The sequence below is a fragment of the Saxophila tyrrhenica genome (assembly GCF_035928015.1).
Source record: "Saxophila tyrrhenica strain CCFEE 5935 chromosome Unknown scaffold_17, whole genome shotgun sequence".
NCBI lineage: Eukaryota > Fungi > Ascomycota > Dothideomycetes > Mycosphaerellales > Extremaceae > Saxophila > Saxophila tyrrhenica.
Window position 1 is genome coordinate 1 of NW_027041749.1, and position 12,667 is coordinate 12,667.

Genomic DNA, 12,667 nt, shown 5'->3' on the forward strand with positions numbered 1-12,667 from the left:
TTCGTTTCGTTAATCTACCTTTCCTTATCTAGAGTCGAACGCTACCGGCTTCTAGGGTAGATATTAGTAACGTAATTGTATCTTTTAAACCTAAGTACTCTTTGTCTCTAATCTATACTTGGATTGTGTCTTTCTAGCCAAGGAGTGCCTAAAACGATATCGTGTCTAGCTATAGGCACGATATTAAGGACAATCTCCTCGTAGTATCCCTAGAAGACAAGTAATAGCGGTATTGTTTCGCTATTTACGCTAGGTAGGTCTAAGCCGTCTACGGCCTTTAGATCGTACCCGCCGTCTATTTTCTTTCGGATAGCTAGTCCGAGTTGTCGTATAATCCTTTCCGAGATAAACGTCCCGCTAGCTCTAGAGTCTATTATAGCGAAGGTATTGTGCCCGTTAATAATACATTTGGTGCGGAAGACCGTTCCTATCGTTGTTTAAGCGTTGTATAGCTCCTATCGATCGCTCCTATCGTTAGGGCCTACTCGTTTTTTAAGTAGTACTCCGGTCCTTCCTTCTTCTTACCCTAGGGTTTTCTTCTACCCCGAGTCCGACCCTTACTACCCTTCTTAGGTATTCGTTACGTGGCGTCGATCTCTATAGTATTAGGATCGCGACGTTACCCCCTAGTCTAGCTAGTAGGCGTAAAGCTAGATCGTCCGCGAAACTATCCTATATATCGTTTTTCTATAGATCGTTCGTATAGTCGATCGTCGATATCGATTACCGCCTTGATAATGTTTTCCAGTATCGATTAATTAGCTCTAGTGCGTATAAGTTCGTCTTTAACGGTATCCTTAAGTCCGCGGTAATATATAGTCGTAAGGGCGTTGTCGTTCCAACCTATCTTGCTAGCGAACTCCTTAAACTTGGTAGTATACTAAGATACTAAAGTGCGCTAAACTACGTATTAGATATTACGAACCGTAACCTATTTTTCGTTACTTAATCCGTATATCTCTCGGATAGCAAGTATAAGGTTTTGGAACGAGGCAAATAATCCGTCTAGGTCGTAGTTCTAAAGAAGCTTCTAAGTAAGCCTTAGGCGAATCTATTACTTAGCTTCTCCTCGAAGGTACGAGGTAGCGGTTAAGGGCTACTTGTCGTCCGAGACCCGTTCTATACGGAAGTAGATAAGTACTTGGTTAAGCTAGTTGTCGAGCTTGTTTCTATCTCTATAGAAGAAGTCTAGCTTAGTAACCTTTATCTTGTCGTCTCCGCTAGGTCGTACGCTAGAATCCCGATAGGTCGAACCCCGTTCCGATTGTCCCGATTAACTTATCCTAAGGGTATTTAAAGTGTTATAATCCTACAAGGTAGTCTTACGTAATTAAGGTTAATCGTGCTTCTTTAGAGAGTCAATTAACGATTAAATAAAGGTAAGGATACTAACTTAAGCCTAATTGGTTATAGACCTTTTAGTAAGATTGTAATATAAGTTGAATACAAGAATACTAGAGGCATTCTTAGTTCCTATATACTTCCCTATATCCTACTCGCTTAAGTAGCTACGGCGAGTACTTATCGCTCGATAGCTATCGAGCGTCGAGTGCTCGCTACTCGAAAACGAGCGAGCGTCGAGTACCCTAAGCTTAGACTCCTCCGGCCTAATTAGCTTACGTGCCCTTTCTAATAGAGAAATCCCGTGACTTCTCTACCGTGTCCGTAATATATATCTAATTACTTGTACTTCGGGTATCTACCCGTAATAGTATAATACTAATTAGTTTACCTTAGGTATTTTAAATTAGTTCGTCTTAGCCCTACGGGATAGTCCCGTAATATCGCTCTAGAAAGATAGCTATAAAGACTTATATAGAGATATATTAATTACTAATATAGTATTATAGACTAACTCTACTCTTACTCTAGATAAAGGGTAGTAGGGCATGCGAGATATAGCCTAGCGCTCTTTATATATTTATCTTCTATCTTATAACTTTTTAATACTTAATATAAGATCTTATTCTTTTCTAAGATTAAGTCTTTATACATAAGGGAGGCTTAGATAGTACCTAGCTAGAAGTTGATATAAACCGTCAAGTAGGTTATAGTTAATTACTAGGTATTCTAATTCTTATAACGTTGGTAGTAAGAGGGGTTTCCAAATGTGGCGAGTTTTGGCCGAGATCTCCAAAACATCTTCACTTTGTATCCATGCGCCTTCCGCAGTCCTCTAGACGTTACTACTGGAAAGACGGCAGCATTGCATAAGGAGAATTCTTGTTTGATTAGCCTGGTGAACTGGGAACCAGTGTCGTGCACTTGAGGGTCTTTCGCGGAGCCTTGGTGATCAACTAGACCATGTCACTTGCAATAAGGACTTATGCACCAGGACCGCCCTGACGCGATGAAACGCGTCGTCTCGACCAAGGAGCCGGTATCACAGTTGGCCATTGGACCAGAAATGCGAATGCCGAGGAACGCACGCGTAACACCATGGGCCTGAGACGGGTTGCTTGCACGGTAGTGCTTCACGAGAGCACTTTGTCGAAAGAACATGTGCTTTGCCCCTCCAGCCTACTGCCACCTGGTAGCGCCGCTTATCTGGTCGCTGCCAATACGAAAAGGCTCTGTGTCTTAGCTTGGGAGCCCTGGAACAATCCCGACGAGGTGTCTGTCCATGTCTCCCTCGCAAGGCAGCTAGGTTTCGACAACCGCATGAAAGCAACCATTGAAGTGGTAGAGGACATCGAAGAGGCAACGGCAACGCATGTGGAGCTTTTCTTCCGCGACCAGCACCTCTCGCGCAGTGACATGTGGCATTTGGAATCTCAAATCGATGCTACTGTGCTCTATCAAGGCCAGATGTTGAGCTATCTCGGCTCCCACGTCGCGAATGTTGAGAACGTTTACATTGCTGGGAATCAGGTTGACTCGGCCTGCATTCTTCATCCACGTACGAAGCTCATCTTCCGAAGCGGAAGTGCGAGATACATCATACTTGTGCAAGTGTCCCGAGAAATGCTTGAAGGTTGGAGCAACGGCGATCTCCTGTACGAGGGTCTGCTGAACGGCTTCCTGCCCGACTTATTTCGACGATGGGATAGCCTCAAGGTGCGCCACCATGTCTCAGTCATCTTGTTTGGAAGACGATTGCTGCAGCCCGGACCCGCGGAGCCCAACGAAGGAGGTCGTCGTGAGGAGAGCGAGGACTTCTTTCATGTCGCTGCATCTGACGTGCCCAGCCATGAGAGTAGCCAAATCTTGCAGACACTCAAACGGATCTTCAACGGAAATGAGCTACCTCGAGACGTTTGCCTCGCTGCCAAAGGAAACATGCTCCAAGCCATCAACATAGCGGCAGCAGATTTTATCCAGGTGAACTCGGATCCACATCTCGCAAGTACAGGTGCGGCCATCATCGCTGTCACGGCTGGAAGTGGCGTGTTCGAAACCGACCACGAGCTGCTCAGACGAACTACGCGGTTGCTGATGGGTAACAGCGTGGGGGTTGATTTGGTGTCATTGGGTCCTAGGCCACTTCATCCCGTGCCTCTCTTCCAATACAGCAAGGATGTAATCGTAGAATATGCGCTGCCTCATTGGGTACGTTACTCCAGTGCAAACGTCTGCCGATGTTTTAGACACTGCTGATTTGTCCACTCGACTATGTGCAGGCAGATATATCATACTGGCGCTCCCATACCAGCAACACTACGCATTGGCTATTGGACGAGACAGACGAGGAGACTATAGGTGTGGTATTGCCGTTTGTTGAGGTTGACAGACGTTCTTTTGAAGGGCAGCCTAGTGGCATGTTCGAAGATTTCGACAAGACCGTCTTTTCACACGCCGCCCGGAGTCCAACATACCAGGCACCAACTCACTCTACGAGCCGTTTCTCGACAGTCGGAGCGAACAGTTCCGATGTATCAAGCAACACCGTTCGTCCCATCGATGCTGACGGTGGAAAACGTCTTGCCAAGCGAAGTGCTGAGCACACTGCCTCAGAGCGGCCTCAGAGCCCTCGCCCAGAGAGTCTTCTGAGCTTTCGCAAGTCCAAAAAGACAGCAACAGCGCCACATCCTCTTCTACAGATGGGACGAACCACAAGTGCAGGGACAAAAACCGCAGCATTGAGTTCTGGCGTTGCAAGTGCGAACGTTTCCGTCCAGCATACTCAGCATGGACGAGATGCTTCCAGCGGATCCGATCAGTCCAATACGGAGAGCTCCAGCGGACTGGCCAAACAGATCAGAGCATCGCTGAGGAAGAAACCCTCACAGATAAGTTTGGCACATTCCCATGCCCCTGAAGCCGTCTTGCCTAGCGATCCCATTGCAATTCGAACTAGTCTGGAGCAGAGCGAGGAGGATCCTGCAAGCCAAGTAGAGAAAGCTGTCATGCAACAATCGAGATCAGCTGGACTCGACAACATAGACTCACTCTCCGCTACTCCACGAGCGCGTGGGAAGCTGCCGGAGGGCATGGTTCACCTGGAAGAGCAACACCACGCTGCCGTGTCGCCTTGGCTGACATTACTCAACCCTTGCAATCCACGAAAGGACAACATGCGAGTCGCTAGTGAATACCGACAATGGCAGAATGTGTTCCCGACAGCCGTCGGCCCCGACACGTTCAGGTACCAAACCCATGCGCAAAACTCTGCCATGTCTAAGACACTAGCTAACCCTTTTGCCCTTCTTTTTGCAGGTGGGAGTCGATGGTACCAAACCCATGGGGAAAACCCTACCATGTCTGAGACACTGGCTAACCCTTTTACCCTTCTGTTTGCAGGTCACACCTGCCATTCTGCCTTTACTTCGAGAAAGTCGCATCTCACTCAATGATCTCGAGCGGCGCTTCGAAAAGAAAGTCAGGAGGCTGGTTGCGACCATGGAGAGTGCTGAGGAGGCCATGAGGCAGATGATTGCTCTGCGCCTCTCATCCGGCTTCCAAGTTGTGCCTACACGGAAGCTGAGGGATACGCAAAAATCGTCGGAGAGGATCGAGAGAATGCTGTTGTCCATGGGTGACTATTACCACGACATTCGTTGCTTGTCTGAGATGGAGGTACAAGTGAGCGAGTATTGGCAAGACCTTCCAGACGGATTGGACCAGACAGCAGGTTCGCACTACTCTGTGAGGATACGGCCGGGCATTGGTCGTCGTGCGAAGCACGTGGAAGTCAACCTGGCGCAGGATAGCGGTAGCGCCGATTGGCCAATGCTGGATGATCAGGCTGCTAATCCGGAGGTCACTCACGATCTCGGTGCGAGATCAAAGCTGAGACTTGTACTGATACCGGTACCATTCGCACCTACTGAAGCTCTACGTCAGCTGTCCGATGAAGAGCGGCGCATTGATGGTATACAGAAGTTGACACAGCTGTGGCAACGCAACAGACATGTGTCTCACAAAGACCAACTTCATCAGACCTCGATGAGCAAGGCTCGTCCGCTAGGCTCAAACGACCGCGATCCTGACCCGCTAGCGATCGAATACCAGACTCGTGATCCGTCCGCCGTTGTTGGTGCATACGGAACGACATTGAGCAACGATCCAGCGGGCGGCGAAGCAACACTTTTCCCGAAATCAGAGACCTTTCACACAAGCAGTTTTGACATGGCTAAGCTAGTCAAGCATATGCAAGAGCCTCCTCCCTCTGGAGTAGAGATGAAGGATCGCCGTTGGCTGACGCGCTTCCACTTGAGGTGCTTTCGTGGCGACGAGATGACGAACTGGCTGCTGCATGTCTTCAGAGACCTTCAGACGAGAGAGGACGCTGTCGCTCTTGGCAATCAACTCATGCACAAGGACCTCTTCACACACGTACGTGGCAAACACGAATTTAGGGACGGCAACTATTTCTACCAGATCTTGAGTGCCTACCGGACTTCGGTTTATCCAGACACAGCTGGGTTTTTTGCAAAAGGCATGGGCCGCTCGATGCCGTCCACGCCAATCACGGAGATGAGGCAGTCACCCAGTATGCGTGCAATGCAGAGCGACTCCGATTCCTCTGGCAAAGGCTCGCCAGCCTTGGCTAAAGTGGACAGTCGCGAGAAAGAAGCGATCCTATTGAGCCAAAGCTTGCTGTACAACGTGGATCCAGCTAAGAAGTCGTCTCAACCAGAGCTCGTGACGCTGCACTATGGTATGTTGGTTATGCATCTTGACGTTTCGTCGCTAACGCGGTGTCAGATCGAATTCACAACCCTGACAACTGCTATCACATCCAGCTCGAATGGACGACCACCACAGCAAAATTGGTCCGAGAAGCTGTTGCGCGATGGTCAGGTCTAGTTGAAGGTCATGGATTGAAGCTGGTGCAACTGCCAATCCTCGAAGCCAGCCGCCTCCATGAAAGACATCCTTTGGAACAGGCAGTCTCTGTCAAACTAGCGATTCGACCGCACGGAAGAGCGCCAGCAACACCGCATCTTGACCCCAGTGCAGGCTCACCTCGAGGACGAGACGATCGATACGTTCATCATAAAGCAATCCTGAGGAAGATGGATTTTGTACTGGACCTTGAGGCTGCCGACAACTTCCCGTCGAAGCTCAACATCGCATACTCATGGGGCCGGCCTGATTACCGCATGACCCAATTCATACACAAGTCTGGCTTGCTACTAGCACAGATATCGAACGACGACAAAACCGACTTCCTGCTCCTCCGCAACCGACTGGCCGGACAGTGGAGCAGCCACTCGAACAAGAGATCTGAATTACCCTCCGCGGAGAACATTTTCAATGACTTCAGAAAATTCTGCAAGGACGAAGCGGCGTTGAAGCTGCTGTACGAAGAGGTGAACAAGCCTAAGGTCTCGCCAATGAGCCCGCTCGCGAGGACTCAATGGATAGGCGATGCAGATGTGCCGCCAATAGAATTACCACCGCATCTTATGCACCGCACGCAGAGATGACCACCGTCCACTGGAGTGCAGATCGGCTCTGGCTGGGCATCTCATACGCTCCTGATTTCTGGTAAAAAGCGGGTACTGTACGTTCTTGTCAAGCAAGAGTGCGAAAACACCAGATCGGTAGGAGCGCAACCAAATTCACTACTCGGTCAGCATTAGGGAAATGAGGGTATATAGACAGAACAGCCGTCCTCTACACCATTCTGAGGCCGCGAGATATGCAGTTTCTTGTTCGATAGAGACCATTGGCAGCTAAATGACCGCTTTGGTCGAATGGTCGATGACGGCACATTTTGTGGCGAGACCGACTTGGCGCAGTTTGCAACAAGCTTGTCATCAATAGTCATCACTGCATGTTATGTCTGCAGTCTTCAAGCCACCAACAAAACCATTCTCTTAAACAGTACAAGCCGACTCTTGCTCATCTGTGGCAACGTTCAAGGTCAAGTAACTGTTGTCGATAAATGCTTAGGACTGCCCTCAGAAGCAGACAGCTCACAGCACACTTCAACCCCAACCTCGCCCTTCGCTCTTTTGCAACCATGTCGGTAAGAGAAGGATCCTGGCAATTGTCCAAAGACAACATGGTACGTTTCTGACGAGTACCCAGTCCGAAGACAACAAGAGCATCCTTAACTGGGTTGACCCAAAGGACAAGTCTGGCGAGTTCAAACGACAGTCTTCTGTATTTCGAAACTGGATCGGTTCCGATGACTTCCCGGCGGAGAAGGATCGGTATCATCTATGTGAGAGGAATGATTCAGGCTAGTGGCAAGACGAAGCTAATTCAATACAGATGTCTCATACGCATGTCCATGGGGTTGGTATTCCAGCCCTAACACGTTGCAATGGCACTGATTATTTTCAGCCCACAGAGCCCTGATCGTCCGCAAGCTCAAAGGCCTCGAAGACATCATTCCATTCACATCCGTCCACTGGCACATGGGCGAGAAGGGCTGGCGCTTCGCAACCAAGGACGAGAACGCACCAGGCGCCAACACGACTCCGGATCCAGTGCATGATAACTACACGCACCTGCGCGACATCTACTTCGAGAACAACAAGGACTACGGCGGCCGCTTCACCGTTCCGACGTTGTACGACAAGAAGCAGAAGGTGATTGTCAACAACGAGTCCAGCGAGATCATTCGCATGTTCTACCGGGCCTTTGACGGGATTCTGCCGGAGAAGTTCAAGAGTGTGGATCTGCTGCCAAAGGACTTGGAGGCTCAGATTGATGAGACTAACGAGTGGACTTATAACGATGTCAATAACGGTATGCTCGCGGACTGAGCTGGTGGTTGTGAGATGAAAGCTAACAGGGCCTCAGGTGTCTACAAGAGTGGCTTCGCTACGTTCGTGCCTCTTCTATTACACGTAAGCAGACTGAAGGGCTGATATCTGGCAGAACTCAGGAAGCGTACGAGAAGGCCGTCAAGACCTTGTTCAAGTCGCTCGACCAAGCCGAAGCCGACCTTGCCAAGTCCTCCGGTCCATACTACCACGGCGACAGGCTTACAGAGGCAGACGTGAGACTGTACACCGTAAGCGTCTGCCAGAGTCCTGGTTCTGGAGAAATTGCTAACTCCAATGCAGACCGTTATCCGATTCGATCCAGTATACGTCCAGCACTTCAAGTGCAATATCCGTGACATCCGAAGCGGCTACCCAGCTATCCACAAGTGAGTGATCTGTACCTCCGCCCTAGATCCAAAGCTGACGATTATATCTTCAGCTGGGTGCGCAACCTCTACTGGAATGAGGACGCCTTCGGCAGCACGACAGAGTTCACGCACATCAAGAACCACTACACCAAGAGCCACAAGCAGATCAACCAGTTCGCCATCACGCCCGTGGGCCCGATTCCGAACATCCTGCCGCTTGACGAGGAGGTACCTGCTGCGAAGGCGGCGGCCGGTAGGTAGATGGCAGAGCGAGGAGCAGCCTGTAATTTGGACTTGAGCGTTTGACTCATTGATTTCGTGGCTGGAGAATAATATTATCGATGAGGCGAACACGATTGGTATCGTGCTCTCGACCAAGTTTTTCACCTTCCTTCGTGGCTTCGAGTGACAGCATGATGATTGCGCCGCTTAGGATCGCACCTCTGCTTTCGTCCACGTGGTTGATCTCCTCGAGTGTTTCCGGATCAGCCAGTGAGATGTAGTCCACCTCGAACCCTGCTCGCTCTGTCTCAGTCAAAGCGTCCTGCTCCATCATCATCCTATTCGCAACATTCCAACCCATCGCCAGGATCTCATCTCTGTCACATCTGCCCATGCTGTACGCCGCCTCCGCAGCTCTCAGCGACTGCCAGAGCACGATCCCAGTCTTGCGTCTGCGCTCTCCCAGATACACATTCCTGCTGCTCATTGCAAGCCCATCAGCCTCGCGGCTCGTTGGACCAACCCGGACCTCAGTGTTGATGTGGAGGTCCCGAACCATACGCTTAATCACAGCAGTCTGCTGAATGTCCTTCTGTCCAAAGTACACCCGCTCGGGCTCGACGACGTTGAACAGTTTCGTGCACACCGTTGCCACACCTCTCATAAAGACCGGCCTGCTCGCGCCTTCGAGCAAATGCGCGAGCGGTGTTATCGTGACAAAGGAGCCAACGCCGGGTAAGGTCGAGTCCGGTGGGAGCGTTGGGTACATGACTTTGGTCGTAGGTGCGAAGACTGCTTCAATGCGGCCTTTGCCGCCTTGTTGAAGCTCGGCGTCTAGAGCCTCCAGTTGCTGCATGTCGGTTTCCCATGTCTTTGGGTAGCTGTCCAGGTCTTCGGTAGGGCCGAACTGTGTGGGATTGACGTAGATCGACACAAAGACGCGGCTGTTCTCGGACGCCGCTTGCCGCATGAGAGACAGATGACCGTCGTGGAGGGCACCCATGGTTGGTACGAGACCGACGGTCTCGCCATCAAAGAGCATGTTACGCCGGTGCTTTCGCAACGGCGGGACATCGCGGAAGATGTGTATAGAACGGCGAACATGGGGCGATTGTAAGACTCTGGGACCGAGAGCGGAACCTGAGCACTTGGCCAGCAGAGTGAGTCCTTGCCCTCGTAAGAGCGTGTGTGTTCCGGGAGCCATTCCGGATCGCTGGCCACCCTCGTGCTATCCTCAAGGCGGATACCGCTTGCCGCAATATGACCCAGCGGGCCTGATGAGTACTTGACGAAGACCGCAGCCGGATCTCGTCTTTTCGAGCTGAAAATCATTTCATCCTGGCATATCCATGGTGTGAGGTGTTCTCCGGCGTATATTCGAGTCGAGCTGAAGCTCAGTCAATCGGCGCTAGACAGGGATCTGAAGAGTCTACCCGCCCCGCTAACTGCAAGGAGCGCTCTCGCTGCATTTTTCAACATCAGAAATAGTGACGACCACCGAAGACGACATTTGCAAGACATTTCGCGAAGATGGCGGACGACGGCATGCTCCTCAACTTTGAGCTGCCTTCCGATGCCTTTGCGTCAACTAAGTCGTTCAAAGGAGGCAACTGGAAGGACAGACTCACAGCGAAGAAGTCCTACCAATACGGAAAGAAGAAAGCACAGGAACGGGCTGCTACAGGACGTGGCTCGATACCCAACTTCCAGGAGGTCAGAAATCAAGACGAGGAGCTCATCCATCCCGATTCGCGCCCAGCAAAGCGACCCAGAACGGGAAATCCAGGTGAGGTGAAGACCGCACATCGTTCATCTTCGGGCAACGCTCGTCCGGCAGGTGGAGCGCCTCAACATGGAACCTCGAACGCTTCAAAGAATGGAGTGATTTCTTCACTGTTTACGTACAGCCCATCGACGTCTAAGGTAGAGGCAAACGCGCCCGCACCGCCCGCAGACGACAAGGAGGATGTCCAACCATCCAACGCGCCACTGAGCGATGAGCTTGCCAACTTCACCTCCCTTGGTCTGTCAGCTCCTCTCGCCAGCCATCTACTACGAAAACTCGATATCAAAGCACCGACAGCTATTCAGCGAAAAGCAATTGAGCAACTGTGTTCTACTCATGCAGACGCCTTCATTCAGGCCGAGACCGGTTCCGGCAAGACTCTTGCATATCTACTACCTATAGTGCAGCGGCTCATGCAGTTGTCGAAACAGATGAAGGCTGCTGGTAACGATTTGAACCGAGAAAGCGGACTTTTTGCGATCGTTCTGTCTCCTACCCGCGAGCTCTCGAAGCAGATCAGCGCAGTGCTGGAGAGTTTGCTAGCGTGCTGTCATTGGATCGTCTCCGGAACTGTCATTGGTGGCGAAAAGAAGAAGTCTGAGAAGGCACGGCTCCGGAAAGGACTAAACATTCTTGTCGCAACTCCTGGACGGCTGGCAGATCATATCGACAACACCGAAGTGCTTGATGTGAGCACTGTGCGATGGTTAGTGCTTGACGAAGGCGATCGACTCATGGAGCTTGGATTTGAGAAAGACATCCAGAAAATCATTGGCGTATTAAACTTGCGGCGGAGGAAAACACTGGATGCCTCGCTGTCAGACCTGCCTGAACGGAGGTGTACCGTACTTTGCTCTGCGACGTTGAAGGAAGGCGTCGAGCAGCTGAAGCATACGACACTGAAGGATGCTTCATCAATCGCTGTCGAAACTGATGGAACGAACGGTTCGCAAACGGAGCAGAAGGAGACTACTTTCAGCGCACCAGCACAGCTACGGCAGAGCTACGTTCTCGTACCTCCGAAGCAGAGGCTGGTGACACTTGTCGCTACGCTGAGACAGTCGTTCAAGCGAAAGGGAAGCGTGGCGAAATGCGTAGTCTTCATGAGCTGCGCTGACAGTGTCGATTTCCACTTCGATCTACTGACCCAGGAAAGCTTTGGTGCATCTAAGTCAGTCAACGAAGAGATTCACGAAGAGGCGTCCCGCACAAAGCCTGCAAAACTTACTCATTCCAACAAAATCGCTCAAGGCAACTCCATATCGGAAGCTCGAACACAAGGGCCCGCCACCGCTTTCTCAAGCACACAAAATCCTGTTCAACTTTTCAGACTGCACGGCTCCCTTCAACAGTCAACGCGCACTTCAACTCTGCTGGCCTTCACTAAGTGCACCGATGCAAGTGTGCTCGTCTGCACTGACGTGGCATCACGCGGATTGGATTTGCCGAATATCGACCTCGTCATCGAGTACGATCCACCATTTAGCAAAGACGACCATCTGCACCGAGTCGGTCGTACAGCTCGTGCCGGCAGAGAAGGCCGGGCAATGATCTTCCTGGCTCCTGGTTGCGAAGAAGGCTACGTCGACGTGTTGAAGAACAGTGGGCCACGACAGATCACCCGGCATGACGCAGATGAGATGCTGAAGAAGGGATTTTCGCCGTCTGCTGGCGTCGTACGAGAAGGCGATTGGCAGCAAGCCGCAACTGATTGGCAGCTGGACGTTGAACGGTGGGCACTGGAGCATCCGAAGCACCTGGAGCAGGCCAGGAGAGCTTTCCAGAGTCATGTGCGCGCCTACGCTACGCATGTGGCTGCTGAGCGGAGTATCTTTGACATGGGCCAGCTACATCTCGGCCATCTCGCCAAAGCCTTTGCTTTGCGTGATAAGCCCGGCAGCATCCGAGTACCAGGCCAGAGACCTGGTAAAGACGAGGGTCGAAAGACCAATGATGCTCGGAAGGCTTCTGCCGCCAGATCATCGGGAGCAACGAAGCGTGGACGGCAGGACGACGATGCCGAGGATCCTTCGGCCAACGATGAGCGGGAGGCACGGAAGAGGATGCACATGAAGATGAAGGCCATGGGTGGTGCGTCCGAGTTCAATCTTGGCTGATCGGTGGCA

The 12,667-nt window shown here is 51.2% G+C and overlaps 5 protein-coding genes across 5 annotated transcripts; 4 read left to right on the forward strand and 1 right to left on the reverse strand.

Moving 5' to 3' along the window:
- Positions 1-2,439: 2,439 nt before the first annotated feature.
- IML1_1 (vacuolar membrane-associated protein iml1) lies at positions 2,440-4,793 on the forward strand (the record flags this gene model as incomplete). Its single annotated transcript, XM_064806370.1, has 2 exons — positions 2,440-3,549; positions 3,621-4,793. 2 exons carry the CDS (start codon positions 2,440-2,442, stop codon positions 4,791-4,793), a joined length of 2,283 nt encoding a protein of 760 aa, XP_064655187.1.
- A 46-nt stretch (positions 4,794-4,839) lies between these two features.
- Positions 4,840-6,872, forward strand: IML1_2 (vacuolar membrane-associated protein iml1; the record flags this gene model as incomplete). The annotated part of the gene is made up of 2 exons (XM_064806371.1): positions 4,840-6,100; positions 6,148-6,872. The coding sequence occupies 2 exons, from the start codon at positions 4,840-4,842 to the stop codon at positions 6,870-6,872; spliced, it is 1,986 nt and encodes a 661-aa protein (XP_064655188.1).
- Positions 6,873-7,411: 539 nt separating this feature from the next.
- Positions 7,412-8,794, forward strand: ECM4 (S-glutathionyl-(chloro)hydroquinone reductase; the record flags this gene model as incomplete). The annotated part of the gene is made up of 7 exons (XM_064806372.1): positions 7,412-7,456; positions 7,480-7,615; positions 7,738-8,145; positions 8,200-8,224; positions 8,278-8,413; positions 8,466-8,551; positions 8,605-8,794. The coding sequence occupies 7 exons, from the start codon at positions 7,412-7,414 to the stop codon at positions 8,792-8,794; spliced, it is 1,026 nt and encodes a 341-aa protein (XP_064655189.1).
- A 46-nt stretch (positions 8,795-8,840) lies between these two features.
- On the reverse strand, positions 8,841-9,758 carry pan6 (pantoate-beta-alanine ligase; the record flags this gene model as incomplete). Its single annotated transcript, XM_064806373.1, has 2 exons — positions 8,841-9,058; positions 9,113-9,758. The coding sequence occupies 2 exons, from the start codon at positions 9,756-9,758 to the stop codon at positions 8,841-8,843; spliced, it is 864 nt and encodes a 287-aa protein (XP_064655190.1).
- Positions 9,759-10,285: 527 nt separating this feature from the next.
- On the forward strand, positions 10,286-12,658 carry DBP7 (ATP-dependent RNA helicase dbp7; the record flags this gene model as incomplete). The annotated part of the gene is made up of 1 exon (XM_064806374.1): positions 10,286-12,658. One exon carries the CDS (start codon positions 10,286-10,288, stop codon positions 12,656-12,658), a length of 2,373 nt encoding a protein of 790 aa, XP_064655191.1.
- Positions 12,659-12,667: the final 9 nt, after the last annotated feature.